Genomic DNA, 22,713 nt, shown 5'->3' with positions numbered 1-22,713 from the left:
TTCAGTCTTATTTTAGATTAGCGTGATAATGTCAGATCAACATGTGTTATGTGGTAATATTTCATACCTAACTGGTGAAACTTTATGAAAGTTGGGAGGGATGATTTTTTTTGACATAATTGCACTAATTTGCTTGATGGAAGCCGCACATATGTACTTTTTAGAATATGACTCTTACAGCAATTATTCTCTGGATATACTTTTATTTCTGGTTCAGGTTAGTTCTCTGGCTTGAAATCAAACACATTAGGACGTTAGGACATTATGTTACTTCCACAGAATCCATCTCGCTCCCATTTTCAGTGCAACAGTTCCAGTTTACTATATTTAATTCTGCAGCTCCTCTTGCGCTGTTGGAGTTGTTCTTTCAAGCCATGCTAGCAGCTGTTCACCACTTTGGTCCAGACTGCTGGATAGGTTGCCATAAAATTTCATTTTATTCATGTTCCTCAGAGGATGAATCCTACTGACTTTGATGATACGTGACTGTTCCTCTTGCGCCACCATGAGGTTGACATATGTAGCTTATTGATTGCCATAAAGTTTAGAACAATCATTCATGTTCCTCCAGATGAATAGACCCTTTTCACAGCTGATATTTTGACTTGTCAAAAAAACACAGGAGGAATTAATAACATTAATTAAAGCTGCATTACATAAGGTGAGCCAGTTCCAGGGCTCTGGTAGTGTGTATGCTCACTCACTGACGTGGCTTACTGGGACAATTAATGGAACTGAACCATCATTAATGTTACAAGTCAAAATGTCTGCTGTGAAAAGGGTCTATGAATAAATATATTCATAGTAACACTGGATATTTTAGTATGTGGACTTTATGCAAATCTACACACTGACGTTTTATACACTTTTTAGATGGATTTACCCTGACTGACTGACTGACATTGACATCATTTGCGGTTGAGCTCTTGCTCTAAAGAAAATGGAGACTTAAATGTCAGCATTCCAGAAACTTATTCCAGGGTTGACTGCACACAAATCCCGCAGTTGCAGCTGTGTCTGACTGGAATTCAGGATGAGCCTCACACTCTCCTCAGTAAACACAGCCAGAACACACTGCTATAGCGAAGAAGGTCGGATGTGTGGTTGAGTGGAACGACCTTGTCATGATGGATTCATTGTCCGCTACTTAACTGTATTCAATTGGTGTTTATTCTCAAACATGACCAATGAATTGTGCACACAAGGTTCATAGCGCAACATTCACAAAATTTGAAAATAATTCAACACTGTCAACAGTAGTAACAAGTTGCAATTTAAAAAAAAAAAAAAAAAAAAAAAAACTTCACATGACACTGCAAAATCCAAAAACGGTATTTGCCACTCAGCCAAGCTCATTTAAAGGGAAAGTTTAAAAAGGGAATTGCTAGACTGCAGGTGACAGTATATCAGGAAAAGTAATCCCTGGGTAAAGCAAGACAAAAACAGTCATCCGTTAAGCAGGAGCGTGACAGAAATCCTTTTTTAAGCTGAATTACATACAATAATATCCTGTGACTGCAGGCAACAGACTGTCACAGGGGAATTCCAGTGAAATTTCAACAACTCTATCGTTATACCCTGTTGACATGACAATCTGTTACACACTGATTTCTAAAAAAGCTTTTGTTTTTAGAGCTCTGAGTGTTCACAAAGTTACAAAATGAAGGATTTAACTGATAAGGCTTTATTTGATCTTTTAATTATGAAATTAAAATCAAACAAATCCCATGAGAAACCAAAGTCAATTAATTGATCCTGCTAACAGGTACTGTCTGTGCAGTCAAAACTTGATGTAGCTTATTCCTCTGTGCCATAGAAGTTGTTGTTGACTAAACAATCTCAGCTCAAGGTCAACTCAAAGTCGTGCTCTGGCGCTTTCAACCATATCACCCGGTCCTCATTAGTGCATTGAGTTTGTTCAGTTGCCATGATTGTTTCTCTAAGACTTCTGGTTCCTTGTTTAGTTTTAAGTCTACAGTTCCAAGAGAGCAAACTCAATGTGCTAATGAGGATCATGTGATACGGTCAAGAGCTCCATAACAAACGAGTAAGTGAACTTTGAGTTGAGACTGTTTTATCAACTGCTGTTTCCCAGATCACAAATGAACTGTCAAGCTCAACTCGTGCTCAAAAACTTTCCAAGGAAAAGTCTGACATTTTGGGAAACTATTTCTGAAATTCTGGTGGATTTTATTAACTTTTGACAGATTCAGACTTTGTCAAAATATTTCTTTAAATACACAACATAAAAGAGCAATACCTTTCTATTTGGGTGACATATTCTTTCATTATAATGAATATGGCCAGTCTAGTGGCTGCACTGACAATGCTTGTTAGTAGAATGAATTAATTATTGGTTTTCATCTCAGATTTGTTTATAATAAGAAGATAAAATAATGACAATCTTCCCCTTTTAAAATAATAGCTAGTATAATAACCTCATCCTAAACAACATGCAGAGTGCTGCTAAAATTGATATGAGTTGCAAACATACAAAAAGGTGCAAATGTTTCTCTTTCTCTGACACAAGATTAGATTTATGTTGGTGACCAATAATTTTGTAAACATTTTTAGGGGCAGACTTAAAAAACATTCAGCTGTCACTTATAAAGTAACATCAAACACATGCAAATGATTAGGTGTCACAACATAATCACACAACCAAGCATCTATCACAGATTGAACCTGAAAGTAAACGTCACGTTTTTGTTTTGTTTTTTTGTGCTTAAAATAAGATTTTGGTAATTCTCTGCCATACAACCTTTGGTTTTGTAACATGTAAAAATGAGTAATTTTCTTGAATCCTGTGCAGCTTGCTTGCAGCTCGCCACCTGCTTTCTCTTATTTCACATCTTGCCTTGTATTTGCGGAAATGTACCGTTACATGGCAAATGACAAACCTAAAAGCAGTTTACTGTGGTTAATTCTTCAATAACACAGTTAACTCAACAGTGAATAGGCCTCTGTTTCTGGGCTACAATGGTTTATGGGGTTTTAGCCAGCTGTAAGCACAGATTTAACTCTAATTTATTATCTTAGTTGACTGAAATTTCACAGCCTTTAAACATAATGTGCAAACACACCCTCTCATTCATGCTGGCCACACACAAATGAGGCCAGTACAACCCTGCTTGTTATGTTAAAACAGCACACACCAGTTGCATTGGAAAAAATACAAAACAAGTGTTTTCTATCTCGAAAATGTTTGTCAGATAACACATTATGAGACCAGCAGGTGCCTGAGCAATGGAGTAAGTGGAGCAAATGCATCCCCATTATTCAATTAGTTTTGTCATTTTTAAAATAAACTTATCGTCATACAGTCCCTGCAATCAGGCTATTTTCAGCAACTGACAAAAATAAGTAAAAAATCACACATTTTTGGACCATTCTTTGAGTTTGTTCAGTTGAACCTGTCACTAATGGTTTGCCACAGCATGCTTTGGCTGTCACAGTCTGTCAATCCACACAGGAGTCTGACTGTTTACAAAGACGAGAAACATGCCATTTAGCTTAACTGCAATCATTGACTGAAAATACAACATACAGAAAAATAGGCTAGTGTATGTTGAATGTACCTGCTTGGCCCACTGACTCCAGCCAAACGTTAAGTTAACTAAAAGTAGGACTGCCCTGTCGCCAAAATGCCAAACCGATCTGCGGGTCAACGTTAGCTAACTGTAGCGCTAACGTTAGCTCGCTGATTGGACAGGATTCGGCTGTGAAGACGGGACGTTTGCGAGGGAGCTGAATCAGAGAACCACAACTAGCTCAAATCAGTGCAACTTTGAGGTCAGCACACCAGGTTAGCTAAGGCTGTTTCTCAGGTGGAGCAGGGTTGGATGGAAAGAAGAACATTTTGGACAGGGGGAAAGCTACGCCAGGAGCGGTTTAAAAAACATTGACCCAAAAGAGCAGTCGAGGAAGTCAGTAGGCCAATATATAAGGCTCTTAATTTCTATTGCAAACAGGCATCACAGTGGTGAACAGTCATTATCTTACATCAAATGACATCAGGTTTAACATTGTTTAACTAGGTTTAATTATCGAAATCATATTGTGATGTGTTGTAAGGCTATTTTATTTATACAAATTGTTTGTCATTGTTTGGCCTTGAAGATGGCCTAGTAGCCTGCAACCTACTAGCATTTTAAGCTACATAATGTCTTTATAAATATAATTTCAAATATGAAACAGTCATTCTTCTAATAATCATTTCCTGTCCTGATCCACCTAATTAGATTGTGTTCTTGATGCATTCTTGGTTTTCATAGCACCTTCAATCTAACTAATCTAGATTTGTGCAGTTGGCTGTTTCTTGACTTAATCCAAGAGATTAGGTGGTGTAGAAATCCAGGAAATTTGTTTTAAATTAGTTTTTTTTTTCTAGGGATCAAGGACCCCCAGACCCCCCAAAATTATGTATCTTTCCAAGTTTGCTCCCTCAGTTTAAAACATAACCAGGTGCCCATGATGAGACCACTAATTTGTTTTTTTTCTTTACAGTTAAGAGCACAAAAAAGTGTTTGTTGAGAAGTAAATTCTTTCCTCTGAAGCATGTCCGAAGAAACAATCAAGTCTTTCAATCCAAAGTCTCTGTCTTTGGCTCCATGATCTCCTGAAAAGTAGACCGGGCAGCTACCTTTGGTTTCATGCCAGTGCTGACCAAATAAATGCTGTTGTCATTGATGCCGTTGGAGTGGCTTGGATTGCAGCCTAGACACAGCCAGCGCATCTGCTTTACCTCGCTTTTGAAGCTCTGGCTGAAGATGTAGTAGATTATGGGATTGTATACAGTGGAGCTCTTTGCAAACATACACGGCAGCAGAGTGACTTCAGGCGGGATGGTGCTACTGTCACGCAAAACTGACCATAGGCTTAACACACCATATGGAGCCCAGCAGCCTATGAAGCCTACACTGATCAAAACAGCGATCTGCAAGAGAACGGGAGGATAAAGTCAGTAAAAATGCCACAAAATGTCTGGAAATAATCTTGAAAATGATCGGGCATTTCATTAGTTTAGTACAGGCTTTAGTGACCAACTAACATGTAGATGTTAAAACGAAAGATGCAGAAAAGGCCCTTTCATATTCTGAACATAAGTCTTAATTAATTAAATTCCACTATTTATCCAACATTTGACAGATGTTTTCATGTCTTGAGGCAACATTTTGTTTGAAATACACAGAATAACCAGTTTGTTTGTATATGAAGTGCCTGTGACTGCAGCTGTGCAGCAACTGATTTGAAATGGTTGAAGTTAGCAAAAGGTTAATAAACAGTTGAAATGATTAGCTAAAGTAATGGATGCATGCATACTAAAAGTTAATAAACTGTTGAAATAATTAGCTTAAGTAATGGATAAATGGATGAAATAGTTAGCCAAAGGTTATTAATAAACAGTGGAAATAATTAGCTAAAGTATATGGATAATTTGTTGCAATAGTTAGCTAAAAGTCACCAATAAACAATTGGAATAATTAGCTAAAGTTAAAGGATAAATGGGTATGTTGGCCAAATGTTATGGATACACAGTTAAAGAACATAGTAATGGAAAGAAATGTAGAATGTAAGTTAAGTAGAAAGTAATGGATTAAACAATTAAAATACTTAGCTAAAAGTAATGGACAAATGGTTAAAACAGCTAAAAGTAAGGCCTGTGGGGTATGCCTGACAAAAAAAGATGGGGAACCACTGCTCTATACTGTACACGCACACTGTCAGTAACATGTGATCACTAGTGTATTACTAAGCAACCACTGGGTGTGTTTGTGTTATTTCACAATCTTCATATAATAATCCCTAAATAACAGACCACTGTCGATCTAATCAAAAGCCACTCAATTCGGTGTTGAATCCGCCAAGGACAAACCGGTACTTTAAAATGTCTTAAAGTCCCCAGACCTATAATAATAAATCTTCCTCATCAGAAAAAGTTACTTACTATTAACAGCCTTCGATGGAGCTTGACAATGTTGGGGATTCGGTTGCTGTTGTTCATCGCCTTTTTGTAGGTGTAATACAGCTTGATGGCGATGCCAAAATAGCAGCAGGTGATGATGACAGAGGGCATGATGAGGTTGAAAGAGAACATGGAGATGACGAAAGAGAAGCCTTCATGCTTCATTTGTCCCCAGGCAAGAGAGCAAGACAGGCCGAAGGGCTCCGGGCCGTACCGCCCCCAGCCCAGTAAGGGGAACAGAGCCCAGAGCAATGCGTACAGCCACGTCCACAAGCACAGCATCTTCACCTTCCTCCAGCTGATTTTCTCCTCTGCAGAGCGAAAGAGAAAGGATCTAATTTTGTATTGCACACAACAGATAGAAAATAATATGTTTTGACTCATAGAAATCTGGAGGAAATCTAGAGAAAGCATGATCAAATTAGATAAGGGTTCTGTGGAGAAGATAACAAGGCATGAAAAAGAAACAACTTCTATTTAGGTTCCTCTGGTCTGGTAATATCCTCATATAAAAAAAATCCATTTTTATCCTGAGCAATCTCAATTTAACATAACCTATATGGTTTAGTAATATGTTAGATGGTACAAAAGGAGTACATGGAACTGTTTCGCAAAACAATAATTTCTGCGTACTGCATTTTTATTTTCTGAAATAAGTCTGTGCATCTCACCAACATCTTGAACCCCCCATGGAAATAAATTAAGTTAAACGACCTCAGTTTGTCTCTTCCAACAGATTAAACAATAAGCAGCGAATGCAGTGATGTGAGATATACTGTAAATAGATTTTATATAAAATGACATTACATCCAGAGGGTTTTTTGTTGTTGTTTCTTGTTTCTTGTAATGTATAACTGTTGTATTTTTCCTAGAGCCTGATGCTGATGTGAGCCTTATCCTTGTGACTTGTTTAGTGTTTGTCTTATGTTCTCTGTGTTCACATTATAGTTCTTGTGTGCTAATCGGGGCACTTGAACTATTTCTCATGTGAGCCATGCCTGGGACGTTTATTTAAACCATTTGACAGTTACAATACATTTGAAGACATATGCAGATATGTGCAGTACTTGTGTATATGAGTGCAGACAGTGTGTATACTCTATTTGCATTATTTTCATATCTTGTTAGGCACCTTTGTAGGTCTCTTGACCACACATAGCAAGTTTATGAGGAAAACATGGAAAACACCCTCTGACTGTGATTACCTTTTGTAAACTTTTAGGCATAAAATGAATTTACTTATCTTTTTGCATCTGAAGAGGCTTCTAGTGATTTACCAGTGTGCAGAGTTTTTTTAATCTATATATGTTCAACTTGGCTACACCCACCTGATACCACTTCTTGGTAAGCCTGGAGTCAGGTGTGCAAACCTTTCCACATAGTTAATTCCTACATTTCCCAACTGCACTGTCAATCCTGTTTGTTTACTTCAGGCACAGAGCTTCCGTCAGGTTTATCAGTAGAAAAGAGGTTTTTCGTGATATATTTTCAAGTGGCAGAACAGGAAGTTATAGCCTTGCTGGCCATATAGCTGAATTGTTAATCAAAAGGAACAAACAATATACCAACACAAAGGTTAGACAGTCACAAAAAGTTATTCGCAGGGGCGCCTCAATAGAAACACAATTATGAAAGATGGACACATCTAATGACTAAGTAGAAAATAAGTAATAAAGAGATGCATATGGCTACCAGAGGTCCCTGACAGGCTGCTTAAACCCTTAAGCAAAAAACTACACATAAAAAATTCACAAAGAAATTCACTTTTGATATTGAACTGTTCTACTACATTTTTTAATTTGAATGTGAACATTTATGTTTGAATTGTAAGGAGAAGCAGCTACCATTTGCTAAACATGGGACAGTAGAAATAACATCTAAAGAGTTTGAAGGCCAGTGTACTTTTTTATTAGCCTTTCTGTAATTAAAAAATACAAGAGCAAAAATGTAGTAACAGGGTTTTTTTCCTGCTGTAATGTAAGCTGCAAATGTTAGCATGTCTGGCTACCTTCCTACTGGTGTACTGACTGCCTTTCACTGCACAATAATCAAGAACAATGCTGCTGCTATTTCCATGTGTTCTACATGAATAATCAACTGGTGAGGATGCTGACTTTATTCTTTGGACCTGTTAGCTTTATCCTCAATTATCATAGTCATGCAGAATTATATCACTGGAAGCTTTTATCACTGTTGGTTGAATCTTCCACCAGATGACCAGTCATGTTTTGAATAATGATACTGTGTCTTAGGGCGAAGAAAACGTGAGAGTAAGGTCTCACATGGGGTTAGAAGTTGCTGCAGAATATATGCATTGTAAATGTGCTTTTTAAATGATAAATCTTTTAAGGAAATGCCTGGTTGTATTTCATCAGTGTTTCAGCCCTGAGATACTCACTGGGAGACTGCAGATTGAGCGACACAATGAAGCGCACTATGGCCAAGATAGTCAGGTTCATGATGCTGGCCACGCCAAAGAAGAATCCTGCCAGGCCATAATAAATACAGGTAACATCTCCCCCGAGCCATCGGTGGCTCCAGGCAGAGGCCACAGCCAGGGGGTACATGGTGACAGCGGCCCCTAGGTCTGTCACTGCCAGATTAACACTCAGTAGCTCTGGTGGCTTCATCCTTGATGACCTTTTGAATGCCATAATGAGGACCAGCAGGTTTCCCAGGATGGAGAGCACAGCTGAGACAGACAGGACAAGGAGACAAAGAGGTGAGGATTAAGAGGACACAAGTGAAAAATTATGTTTTCATGATAATGACTGTGTGAATAGAAATACACATTTAAAAACTCATTTTACTGCACAAAGAATGGAATTACAGTGGATGTTCTCATAATACATCCATGGATGTTCATCCTTGTATGAAACAAAAGCTGCAACAAACAAATAATCTCCATTTAGAGGCCTTGATTGCATTGTAGCAGCTCTAGCAGCTGAAGTTTTTACCCCAGCTTGCTGTTTATGTTGTGAGTCATTGAGCCTTACACACATTATTATCTACAATCACTTCAACATACAAACCACCCTCTTTAGGTGTGCTCATGTTGCAGGTCCTGGATGGCAGGGCAAACAACCACATAAATGTCCTTTTAAACAGGAGAAATGATGATTCTTTCAGGGATGTTAACCTATTTTACATAGCATTTAATCATCATTAGTGATCTACACATACATAAACACTTTTTTAATGTACCCTCTGTTTCCAGTTTTAGCATGAAATCTGTCTAATTACAAAGAGAAACATATGAAGAGTTCATTTGCAAAAAACATGGATGTATAAAGAGAACTGGATACAGGGCAAAATACAGGTAACAGGCGGACTCGTACCTGTATTTTGTTGAGTTATTTTTACTTAATCAAAACCACCAAACTGCTGTTCGATTAATATTACCTGGAATGCATAATAAAAAAACATGATTTATGAAAATTAATAAAAATGGAGATATCTGATTTTGCAAATATACAGATACTGACCGTTGCCTGAGAGAACCTAACAAACAACCAGATTTCAACACATTGCAATAACGTATGTATATAACACATTACAATAGCATATTGTAAGATACTTGCGGCCTTTTCTTTAATTCATAGATAAGGAAGCTTTTCTTTAATCTCAAATTGAGGAGGTCGAGTGAATTCCACAGAGGCATGGAGAGTGCCTCACTCCTGGACCCCGAACTGACCTCTTTGCCAAGTGGAGATCTGATAGCATGATACTGATCAAAAGTTAAACACTGTGACAAAATGGAGATTGAACAGACCTGCTGAGAGACCATTTCTGACCAATAACTAAATTATAGCCTGAACTAAAAGCATGAATTACCTTTGGGGTCATTTGAACCAGGAGAAAGGAAGTTTACTCAGTAAACATGGACAGAAAACCCCCCTCTTTGGGGCCTTATCTTTCCCAGACCAGAGTCATAAACTCTAATTCACATTCCTGGAGGATATTCATGGAGTCTCTCTGAAAATCAGAGCCAAAAATGAAATGTATAATCATTATGTAAATAATGTTATATTGCTTGTCCTATAAATACATGAACACTGGTATAACTTTGATAGATGTGTGATAAGCTATTGAGGAGATATACATTTTTGATTTCATTACATTTTTTTACTACATGTGACAATACTGCCTCTCATGTTAAGTCTCATGTTTCCACGTATAGTATTTTATTTTTGAAGTTTAGGTAACTAAAGATTTGAGTGTAGTCAGTTTGAACTTTATTCTGCATTCAACTAAGATTACAAGATGCCAGCCAGCTTTCACTTAGCATCCCCCATTGCAGTATGTTAGCCTTGAGTCAAACACTTCGAGTCACTCTTTCTCAACAATCTTCTTTATTATTTTATTCTATAATCATTTATAGGCCTTATTATTCTTTTTATTTATTATTTTATGCTTTATCATGTATCCTCAAGATGTTTAGCTATTAATAAATGTCTTTAATAAATGTCTCCAGTCGAGGTTTATATTAATAAAAGTATTAATGTTCCAACAATATAAAACACATTGCAAAACAAAACTGCAGATCACCAAGCGGCACATAGGGAACTCCACTCAGGGAACAGGAATGAAAAAAGACAAGAAAAATCCACAGCAGTAAACCACAACAATGACAAGATAACAAACAATATATGCTAATAACAAATATATATGTATAAACTTACACACGTACATAAAACAAATTACAATAATTAATGGGAGTTTCTTGCAGTGCCAAAAGCAGGGACGCAGGCGGGAATTCACTACATAAACACTTTGTATTGTCTGTCGCCATATTAGCGTTTGCTTCATGCTTGCTCTCTATCAACACTCGTGTGGGACAGTATATACACACGTTATTATAACTCTTTCAATTATAAATTTTTGATGCATTGTTGCTTTATATTTGTAAAACTTTCCTTGATCTGAGAAACGTGATTTAAAAATCTGTGATGTCATCACAATGTAAAGTCTATGGGCCGAGTGGGAACTTGTGGATGGGGTCAGCAGGGGAAACACCACTGTACATATTCAGTGGGCCACATAATGCAGAAGCAAACCCAGAAGCTAGGAACTTTTTTTGGCATATGCACCAGATGAGCGATTCTTGTAAGACTGATTGAATACCATTTTTGGTCCGGTATCCAGCCCTTTTAATAAATTCATGTTGCAAAGGCATTCCCTGAGTTACAAATGCTCCGCTAATGCCTTTCATTGGCCTGGACAGGATACAACACCAATCCCTTTAAAAAGAGTAAACAGAATGCTTTTACCAAAAATAAAGTTAATTTTACACCACAATAAGGTAAATACACAAACCAAAAGTATGACTACATTTCATGTGGGTCACACTCCTGTTTACTCTGTTGTTGTTAATGATATCAGATCCCTCTGTTGGGGTATGCTGTCCTTAGGCAAACCACAAGGAATAAATTACCAAATACAAAATAACAGGGCTTTAACTCCACATTAGAAACATCTGTTACACTGTTACAGACTTAAATTGTCTGGTTTTGATGGGGTTTTTATGTTTTTGTCCCAACACAGTTCAGTTGTAACATCAATTTGACTTTGTGGACAGTGTGATGTCCCAGGGGCAGGTGGGGGATACTCTTTATCTTGTTTAGGACATAAATTAAGGAGTGTCCCCTCAGTCCTGTGTTTGCTTTGGACACTCCTTAACTTTATGCGTCCAAAATAAAACAGCATGTGCTCCTTCTGGACAGACAGGCCAAACAAAGAATCAATACACATGAACCAAAACCAAACATAATCATGAGGTGTGTCAAGAGGATAAATATCAGTCATGTGTGTAATTTATGTAAGGGTGAGTGAAAGTGTAAAAAAAACACGGGATTCAGGTTGGGGAGGTTGCCCAGGAGGCAAGAAAAGGGTCAACTACAGACCAGATTTTACTGCCAGGTTTAACTAATGACTCACCCATGGACTTTTAACTAATCTTTACTTATGCTGGTATAGTTTTGATACAGAAGAAGCTTTTCGACTGTTTTTATCATTTTACTAAATTACCTGATAAACATGCCTAATTAGGGATATAGAGATATGTATCAAGCATGAGCTAAAGCCAATGCTTGATACAAGGACGAGGTGTATCAGTTAGGTGAAAAGAGCCAAATCTTCCCTCCTAATTAACACAATAACCCAGTCAAATTCTGGAATATATTATAAAATGTCTTAAATATATCCCTGCCTGTTCTCTCCCAGTGCAAATAAATACAGATTAAGTTACAGTAACTATCACACGAGTGAGATATGGACCATTATTTTATTTTTTTCAAGGGAAAATGCAGTATGCCATGTTATAAGTTCTAATTCTTCACCAATGCTGCCAAAAACCTTGACTAGTAATGGACTTTGTAGTGATGACAACAACAACAAAATTTTCATTTAGGCCCTTTTCTAAATTGGCTCTTACAGTTGGCCACTCCATTTATCTTTTATCCACTTAGACATATTTTTAATCTCAACCTGACGACAGGAACTATTCCTAATATCTGAAATCTGCTGACATACTTTGTTCACTTGGTCTTGATGACACCCTCCTGATTTAGGAACTACTGCACTTGAATGACAATTTACAATATAAATAGCCATTTATTTACAATTCATTTTCATTGGTTTTTGTCTCTCTTTGATTTGTCTTAAAAAAAGCCGTTCACTATTCTTTTAATGTTCTTATTTCTTGGACCTGTCTTTTATGTGAGTTTTTTTTACATTTTTTGTGAAGCACACTGTATTGCATTTTTTGTATGACATGCACTACATAAGTAAAGTTGTACTTTACAAGGGTCTGTTTTAGAGCCACTGTCATTTCTCACTATACATTAATAATATCTTTTCTTTAAAACATCCTTAATATAATGTTTATGCAGATGATACAAATTTGTATGTAGAAGGTTCATCACAGTTTGTGGCAATATTCAATCTACAAGCCGGTTTACAGGTTTAAAACAAGCTCTTACGGATCTCAATCTGTTTTTAAATGCACAAAAACAAAACAAAACAAATTTATGCTCTTCTCAAAGGTAGATGTGTGTCAGCAGCTCCCTACATATATATGCCTTGGATAGCTCATCATTTGAGCTGGTGACATCCTTGGTCTGTGCATCAAATTACATGTTGAGGAGCTTACAAAAAACTTTATATTGACTGTGTGAATAGTAATGTGCCCTTGTGTGTTTGTCTTTGTACTTTTTCATGAAGCAGATTGAACAAGCCCTGGGATTAGCTTAAGTTTTTCACTCAAGTCGAAACATTTCAGCTTGCACTTCCTCTCAGTGGTGCTGCCCCAGGCAAAACTGCATCTTATCATGCCCACTCTTATTGTCTGGCATTCTGTCTGAATACCCTTTTAGAGGTGCTTTTAGGCTGATGTTTTTTTCTTTGGACAAAGTTTCATACTGAACAGAAAGGTACAGTATTTAAGAGTAGTATCCATCTTCTCAACTAACTCACGGCAAGAAAGCAAATATGTGTATTTCCCGCAATGTCGAATGATTAGCTTAAGCAGGTTAGACTGAATTTAAATCCTCTCGTTACTTTATAAATTGTACATATAAAATGACAAGAATTGCTGTGTACATCTCCTATTTGATCTGAGAAGAGAGGGAAGAAAACCAGAATAGGAGCAAGCGAGAGCCATTAGCAGGCACACTGAACAATGAAGCTTCTGCAAAAAACCTTCCATTACAACATTAGCCATTGGTTAGGTTCCTAGAAGGTGAAATAGCTCTCTTTTGAGCAGGAAATTGATAAATGGCTAACACTAGCAGCTCTTACAGGGCCCAATGGTTGTCCAACTACCCTACCCAGGAAGCTCACTGTTGCGGAACAGTATGATAACAGGGAGGGCTATATTCCTCTGGACACCTCATCTCACACCACATCTGTGAAAAGGTGTCAATTTATACACTGGGACATGAAATACAGTTATGTAGTTATACAGTTATACCCATTTCAAGAACCATAACGTAAGTTCTAGCGTTTGACTCAGAGGAAACAGCAGAGAAGAGATCAAATGCCCCTGGTATAGCTTTAAAATTTTATAGGTACGTTCACCTCAGTCCACATGACCATTGGTAATGTATAGTGTATAACCCTGGAGACTTACACCTCCTCTCAAAGAGTCAGTCTGACAGCACCACTCTGACTCAGTAAGTGGTGGAGATGCTTCATGTGTGACAGAACAGCTGCTGTTGCATAAGCTTTTTCCGCTGATCACTGCTGTGACGTGATACACCTACAGTATGAGTGTGTTGTAAGATATGAGTCAAGGTCAATGTGTCAAAGCCTTCTCTCAGTTCTATTGCTAATTGCAAAGTTATTGACCTTATGCTTTTTTGCAACAAGGAAGTTCTCTGACTCCATAATTTTGTCTTGTAATGTCCTGTCTGCCGGAAATAGAGATATGTCGCATTGTGTGCATTGACATCTGCTGCTTGTGCTCATGTGTCAAGTTTTATAATGTATCGCGTCGAGGATTGACAATGCTGAAATTAACACGAGAGACCGTCTTCCTCAGCAGTCTGACAAACACTGAGTGCTATTTTCATAGTGAACTGCTTAACTTCCAGCTTGCTGAAAATTACTTTCATGGAAGTGCACCCGAGCCCATTGTTTACCACTTACTGCAAAAAAACAAACAAGCCAAAAAACAAACAAACAAACATAAAAAGAATCAATGGAAAGACCTCAAGACCCTTGAGGGCCTGTAAAAGGAAGTGCAAGACAGCTATACATACACTATCTCACTGAAGAGTGAATGTGGAGTGATGTGTATTTTTCTAATTGGGACAGTGGGGACAGAGTTCAAGGGGGACCTTGACATTGTCACGAGAATTGCCCCTCCATATTGCTACATTTGCCAGGGTTCGTTCCCACTTAGGTGGGCTCCTGTAGACCTTTGAGGTATTATGGGGGAATCTTGAAACAGTGAAAGAGTAAAACTGTGCATAGGCATCATCATATATGGTGTACATACAGTAGGGACATAGGGTTATGAGGTGCTTTGACACTGTCGCAACATCCACACCTGCAAACAAGCTTATACAAGTAATAAATCAAACCTATCAATTCCCAGGCAACCAACATAGTACTTGCCCAACACATTCCTCCCTAAAGTGGAGGACAGCTTGGGTTCCCACTAGTGCATACAATGTTCACCTGGGTGAAAATATTAGCCAGCCAGGGACCCAGGGAGGGGACGCACTGCTGCTTCACAATATAAGGAAGGGAGGGAGGGCTGCTGCTGCTGCTGCTGCGGTTCAACCACATGAGCTAAAGTTATCTATCACACATTTTTAAGGCTATATTCTGTGTGTGTGTGGCTTAACTGGATAAAAAGTCAATTTATGACCTTCTAGCGGTCAACCACAACGCTGACACATGTGCAAAGGTGATATAATGCCAATAAGAGGCGACCAAATTAAACAACAGACTGTTACCTTGATTGAAATTATGGATTTCTTTGGGTTCGAACATTATAGATAATGTAAGTACACAACTAAACAAAGTATATAACATAGGTCTAGTTAAAAGCGATAGAGTAGAAGGGCAAGACAAACGAGTTCTAAAACAACACTTCAAATCACTGTCAAATCAGCGTGATACAGTCAGCATGCAAAGCAGCTCACAATAACAAACCCTGTGTCTATTTTGTTTGCCAGAAAGAATCAGAAAACCATTCGGACTTAAGTTGGCAAACCCTGCAAATCTGTGGCCTCATTATCCGTCCTGCCTACTCCTCGTGTGACTGATAAGCACGCACACACAAACAAACAGTGAGTGACAGTTTAGCTTTCGCTTTCATGACGTAGGCTCCGCTCAATTTGATGCAACGCACCGAGCGGGAGTGATTTAATGGATCTGTTATTCCAAGATGAAAAAGGAGAATGGGTTGAAGAGAAAGTATCAGAATCAGTGGACTACATGGAGGAAAAGCCCTTGTGACTTCTCTCATGCAAAGGCGACACCACTTTCCTCACACACCAGCCACATCAGCACAGAAGTCCAAATCTGGCCCTGATCAATCTGCAGTCATACAGCCAATTGCCACAAGGGGACAAAAGAGAGGAATGTGAAACTTATGCACAATATAAAATGACTGTAAAAGTAATGTTCTTTGCAGTTTTGCTTGTTTGAAAATTGCAAACCAGTTTGCTGTTTCATTTTGTGACTAATACAGTCAATTTAGAGTTGATTGTGTAGTTTGACAGAGAAGGAAGACATATGGTTTGTAGACAGTGTTGATAGATGATAGATGGTTTTAATAGCTATAATGAAATCTACCACTGAAAAATGTTGTATCCCTATGTTCTCCTGTTTGGGTAACATGAGATAGTGTGATTGTATTTTCTCCCCCTCAAATAATAATGAAGGATTAATCACCCATTAGTTAATGACTGATAAGATATATATGGATGCAAAGTACATTTGTGGTTCAAAATTTAGTATAGGAGCTAATTATATATATACATTTTTTTGGTTTAGGTATGGCAGGCCACACACATAGTTAAGCTCCAACAGTATTATTAAAAACATTAACCATGCTTAATGGCATGTAATCCTCTTGCCCAGACAGGAAGCAAGACAGACCACACACAGAATCAAAGGTCATTTCTGAACATTAACCAAACCCAAACATAATCATGAGGTGCGTACCGATAACACAGATGAATGCGTATGTGTAATGCTTGTATGCGTGAGTGACATTTTGTAGCAAGTAGCAGGATAACTGCTAAAATATAATAGACAGATAGATAGATAGATAGATAGATAGATAGATAGATAGATAGATAGATAGATAGATGTTTCCTTCACTGACTCTTCAGCTACAGGCAACCGACATCTTGCTCCAGATTTATAATGAATGTATACAAATATAGAAATGATCTAAAGCAAGAAATATATAAATAAAGAAAGAAATGTCTTGATCTTGATCTTAAAACCAGCTGGAAAAACTCTTTAACGTGCTGTTGTTCAGTTTGCTTCTGAACAGTCAAGTCGTATGTAATGACCATAAGGAGGGCAGCATGCATCAATGTGCAGCTCTAAATTTAGAACCTTATTGTCTTCTCAAGATGCTTGTGCATGTTTGACTATGTGACAAAGAGGATGCGATGCATGAGATGCATTATTCCAACAAATGGCAGAATCATCCCTGTGAAACCTCTACAGTAAGTCATTCAGTAACCTGGCTGAACCAGGCCATGTGGGCAGTGCCAGCACAAGTGAGCTGACTTCCAATCAGATTTATTAATTTATGTATTTATCCATTTTTTCCGATATATGTATTAGATCTGTGGGTGACCTCCTAGTTTTACCACAAATTCCATTTTTCAGCCTGAGGGTGACAGTATTTTCCTACTGGGCCCAATTATTTTACCTGCACTAGCCTGGTATGCAGACAGTATATTCAACCTTAAATGTCTATTTTTGGCTATAAGCGAATGAATTAATTTATTTGATGGTTTCAAAAACACATATAACACTGCACTGTAGTCATTACACACATTAAAAATCACCATGGATAAAAACACAATAAAGCCTGAAGGCTTACTTCATTGCGGTCCTCTAGTTTAACACTTAACACACCACAAGATAAAAGTAAAACAACAACAAGACAGCAAGCAAAGACAATACAATCAACACATAAATAGCAGGCGGTGGGGGAGCTATGTCAACATGCTCATGTTCTCTTGGTCATAAAAAGTTAGAATTAAAATTGAAGCTTTGTAAACATTTGTTTAAGGCCACTTAAAACAAGGTCTGTGTAACACTCAGATTATTTCACTGTACTGCTGCACAGTAGAGAAATGTGTTTTTGCCCATTAGGCTATTGAATTGAAAAGGTATATACGGTCTGTTACGCTACCTCTTGTAAAGTAGCTATGATTGTCTCTTAGTAATGAGAAATAATTAATTAAGTACTAACAATTTTATAGGTGAGCAGCATCTTAATATAAATGTTTCTTTTTTCTACTGTCAACCAATTAAGCTTTTTAAAATATGCAGGATCAAGATGTGCATGTGGATGGACTTTTAATATAACCCATATCAATTTATTTTGAGCCTTTTGTAGTTCGATTTTGAGGTGTTGTGATAATCCAGTGATGTACCGATCTAGTGATGTGATGTACCACGAAATGGCACCGTAATCGAGATGATTTTGAACTAGAGCTCCAACTAGTGTGTGAAGAATTGAGCTGTCCAGAAAGGTAGCTTTTCTGGCTAAAAACTTAATTCTTTGATTTATCTTGGTGAGTGCTATTAAATCCATATCTTCACCTGATAAAAACACGTCTAAAATGCAGCCATGATAATTTACATTGTCTTTAGCAGTTATATGGAAGTCTCCAACTTTGACCTTGCTAATTTTATTTTAGAACCAAAAAGAATGCTTTCAGTTTTTCCCAAGTGTAGGGATAATCAATTATCTGATAACCATCTGATTACATTTCAAAGATCCTCACTAAAAGCGTTCTCAACCACGATTTTATCTTTATCTGCTACCAATAAAACAGAATCGTCAGCGTATAAAAAAATATTGCATGAGGCAGCTGCTTTTAAATCATTTATACGTAATGAAAAGAATAGAGGACCCAGGATACTACCTTGTGACACCCCAAATCTCATGACTCTTAACTCTGAAAGGGTTCCATTCACATCAACCATTTGAGTACAATTTGATACACATGATTGGATCCAATTCATGGTCAGCCCACTGAAACCCACGGCTCTTAATAACGATAGCAACTCTTGAATGAAAGTGTTAAATATACAAGCTCTTATCGACACTCAGCATGCTTATTTTGTGTCTGTGATGTGATTATTAGTTTCATCATTATGCTTGAATTCTGTATAATTTGTGCAAAGCATCTGAGAGGAGGCTTGCCTCATCCTAATGACCTGAATCAAAGCAGTCACAACAGCGCTGACATTCCCACTCTATTTGAATGCTAATGAGAGAGTGAGTCTTGTAAATTCATCAAATAAGGAGAGCAGGGAATTGAACGACATGCCATACTAGGGTGCTTGAACCAGCTCAAGAGCTCATTTCAATACACAAATTAAGCTTTGTCCTCTCACCCTCACCTCTTACCCACTTGTGTTTTATTGGATTTTGATTCTATGATGAATTATATTATGATATTTTAAAGTTATTTACATGAATATCACTGAAATATATTCTGTTACCGTAACATCCTGATAAGCCAGTAACCCTCTATACCAATTTCTCTAAATAAAAATGAGGTAATCATAAAAGTAAGATGCGTATTCATAAAACCTTAACAAAGTGTGAAATTACAAATGTAATACATGTCTCAGTAATCGTTGTCAGTAATATGAAATATTGAGAATAAACGAAAGAATCAGGCGTTCACAGCATAATATAATTCCCTCTGTAAGAAAACACAGTGAGATTTATATTCTTAGAATACAATTCCCTTTTTGCTTTTTTTCTGAAGTTATTTTTTATTTATCTTTCTCCTCACACTATCTCTCACACTCACAGTGACACAAAGTTCAAGTTACAACCTGTGTCTTTTGTCACCATGGATGTTGTCATATTGCATCCAAAAAAAAAAAAAAATAAGAAGAAGAAGAAAAAAGTCACATGGAGTGCTGTGCGGAGAGTTCTGTAACATTTGGAATGAATAAAATAATAATGTAGTAAGCAGTTTGATCAGTGTACAAATACGAGTGAAAAATTATGTTTTTTCAATGTAAGATTCACCACAATGATAGAATCAGCCACATCCTCCTCCTGGTGAATAACAGAGAAATGAGCAGGGATACACCAGATGTGAGGTGAATGTCAACACTCAGCTCAGGGTGCTTACCCAATCCTTTGTCCATTAGAGGAAACAAATCACTTCACAATGCTGACATTTTATCACAAAAAGGATTTTGAACCTATATTGCATTGCCACAGGGTCCTACATCAGGGTCAGCAGTCTGTCCAGTTTTTTTTACCCAATTATACACATGCACAGAGTGCTTGACCAAAGCCACTATCATCCATCTTTCATTACACTCTGTACATCTATGTTGTTCAGTAGATGGTCTGCCTTATGATGTAGTTCCAGACATATATGATGTGTGAAACAGCAAGTGGTCGGTTATACTGTCTGTCATCCTAGGTGATTACTACTACTACTAGACCTTAGTAGCAGAGCGAGACGAAAGCACTCCTGTTGAGAGAGGATGTGAGCAGTTGGGAGCTGCGGGAATTATATGTAATGTAGCTCAGAGCTACACAATATTAAGTCTGGCTTTACTGTCACATATATAATATTGCAATGAATATGACACATGCAGAATTACAGTTACACTCATAGCATGAGCATTTTCAGTATGTATCAGCAGAAAAAAAAAACACTGGACTAATTGCTCACCAATTGTCATCTACATGAGAGGTTTTTAATGTATCTTTTAATTGCACCACTTAATTATAGCACTATGGACACTGCATAATATTATACTATGTAATATGAAAGGTAGAAATATATCCTAGGGTCACAGGCTGGCCTCCTTTACACACATTCATTTTTTTCTGTCACTTAGGAAGGCATTGCATTGACATATTAATTTCTATCTCTTACCTAAGAACTATGGCAAACCATAATTGTCTTAACCCTAAAATGTCATGGTTAACGTTGACTTTTTTACCCCCAGATGGAAGGCAAACCCCAAAATATGACCCTGTAAATAGATTTTTACACACATTACATACACATACATGTACATTTCACAGACATGTATCTGTGTTAGGTGTGACCCATGAAAGTTTGAGATGAGACGGAATAAAACACAAGAAAACACTAAACAGCAAACATATAGACTTAACTGACTTATCACATCTTCATGTGCGCGTTAACGATAAGTCTACCCACTTCATTATCAACGTGTTATTACAATCTATGAGTAAATGCCTGTTCCAAGCAAACGGTGCGTGACACTGGACTATGAAATGTAGGCTATAATTTAATACTTTTTAATTCTCTTTTCAAGTTCCCAAATCCTGGAGAAAAAGTTAATTGGCCTACTGTATTTTTTCCACTCAAACAGGACTGCGATGAGCAGGGATGCAAAGCCTCTGAGCTCTATTGGTAACTTACTATATCATACTGATCATACTCAAGCTTGCGCGGATGATAACTTACCTAATATAAGCAGGTAACATCCTGCGCCGATGTCTAGCGCAGGTGATAAAGTGGAGGAGTAGATATCCATTGGAACCCTGACCAATAACCGGGATAAGACAGAAGCGATCCGTTTTCATGGGATGGAGAAAAGTCAAACTGTGCCGCTGCTGGTGCGCTCCGATGTCAGATCCATCTGTCCTCAAGTGGGGAGCAGAGACGCAAGAAGTCCTCAGGGCGCAGCGCAGGGCTACGGTGTACTGTGCTCCAGCTGATGATGAGTCGTCATGGAGATCATGTAGCCTATAAGGGCAGCGTCTCCAGTGCTGCCGTGTGACTGCATGTAAGACTTATTCAAATAAGCTAAGTCAAACAAGTGGAAAAGGATAACAGAAACATATTGGCAACTTTAGGCACAATGCGCTCTAAAACAGTGTTAAATCACCGTTTGACAACCTTATATTTCAATAAAAACACGTGGAAATGTAGTCAAGAGAACATGAGAAGAACACATTCATAAATTCACTTATCACATTCATGGAGGCAATATTTTTGGGTGATGCTGCTGCATCTTATCGTTTTCTATGGTCCCAGTGCTGAATGGATAATTGGGTAGCTGCTAGTGGCTCCTTCATTGGTATGTAAATGCTTTGGCTGAGATAAGGGTATGTAATCTTTAATGGCTTGGTCTCCATTACAGATTTAGGTGGAGGGGGAGATGACTAATTTTTGTACTCAATATACTTATTTAATTCCCTCAATTAAGTTTTCAAGGTATTTCTCAGTAACCTTTTATTTTCATGTCTTGGTATTTCAAATTTTAAATAATATTTTAGAAAATGAAGCCAGTCTGTGGGCATGCATACACACCACAGCTACCACTGAGGACACAGAGGTCATGTCCTCAGTGTTTTTTCTTTTAGGTGTGCATTGTGGCAACTTTGACTCCTGTACTCAGTATTTCTAAAATATGGCTACGGCCCTGTTCAGTAGGATTGGCCTCCCGGTATTCAGTTTTACAAGATGAAACATTTGGGCAGAAGGTATGGAAATATTTCCTTAGAGTTTAATTAGGTTTCTGCAGGGTCATAGAGACTGTGAAGGGCTTTGACAGCTTGGGGGCTCAGAAATTGCTTCCCCTTTTCCCCCATAGCAACGCCACTGATCAATCTGGTTTATGGCTGTCACTCTACATCGAATTCTAAATTAATTGCATCTATGGGAAATTCTATTAGCTTTACATCAACATGAGCTGTAATGAACTAGTTATTTCATGATGACTATTTGAAATACGTAGCCTTTTCAGTGACGTTTAAGATAATCGAAGTGAAATAGCAACATAGAGATGTTTCTATGACATTATGTCAAAAAAACCAAAAGGCTTTATCTTCAAGATTGAGAGGTCGGTTGAATTTTTTTCGCTTTGAGCTGTCTGTCATCCGTTCACTCTGTGCATTATTTTTGACACCTGGAATAGATGATTGCCCAGAAATCCATTGTGGAGACTCAGTGACCCACACTGTCCAGACGCTCAGCCAGAAATGACCTTCGTTATTAACAGCCAGGCGCAGGACAGAGCGCAGACAT

The 22,713-nt window shown here is 37.8% G+C and overlaps 1 protein-coding gene across 1 annotated transcript; it reads right to left on the bottom strand.

Moving 5' to 3' along the window:
- Positions 1-6: 6 nt before the first annotated feature.
- Positions 7-21,850, bottom strand: opn8b (opsin 8, group member b). Its single transcript, XM_067571635.1, has 4 exons — positions 21,148-21,850; positions 8,364-8,657; positions 5,948-6,276; positions 7-4,936 (listed from the first exon to the last, which is right to left on the bottom strand). The coding sequence occupies exons 1-4, from the start codon at positions 21,215-21,217 to the stop codon at positions 4,583-4,585; spliced, it is 1,047 nt and encodes a 348-aa protein (XP_067427736.1). The 5' UTR covers positions 21,218-21,850; the 3' UTR covers positions 7-4,582.
- Positions 21,851-22,713: the final 863 nt, after the last annotated feature.

The sequence above is a fragment of the Thunnus thynnus genome, chromosome 18, assembly GCF_963924715.1.
Source record: "Thunnus thynnus chromosome 18, fThuThy2.1, whole genome shotgun sequence".
Classification (NCBI taxonomy): Eukaryota; Metazoa; Chordata; class Actinopteri; order Scombriformes; family Scombridae; genus Thunnus; species Thunnus thynnus.
The sequence above is the reverse complement of the archived record's forward strand: the minus strand, read 5'-3'. Positions and strand labels throughout refer to the sequence as shown.

Coding starts and splice junctions, on each gene's coding strand:
- opn8b (XM_067571635.1), bottom strand. CDS start 21,217: ATGGATATCTACTCCTCCACTTTATCACCTGCGCTAGACATCGGCGCA. Junction 8,658..21,147: donor ATGTTACCTGCTTATATTAG/GTAAGTTATCAT, acceptor TGTCTGTCTCAG/CTGTGCTCTCCATCCTGGGA. Junction 6,277..8,363: donor GCTCAATCTGCAGTCTCCCA/GTGAGTATCTCA, acceptor TTCGCTCTGCAG/AGGAGAAAATCAGCTGGAGG.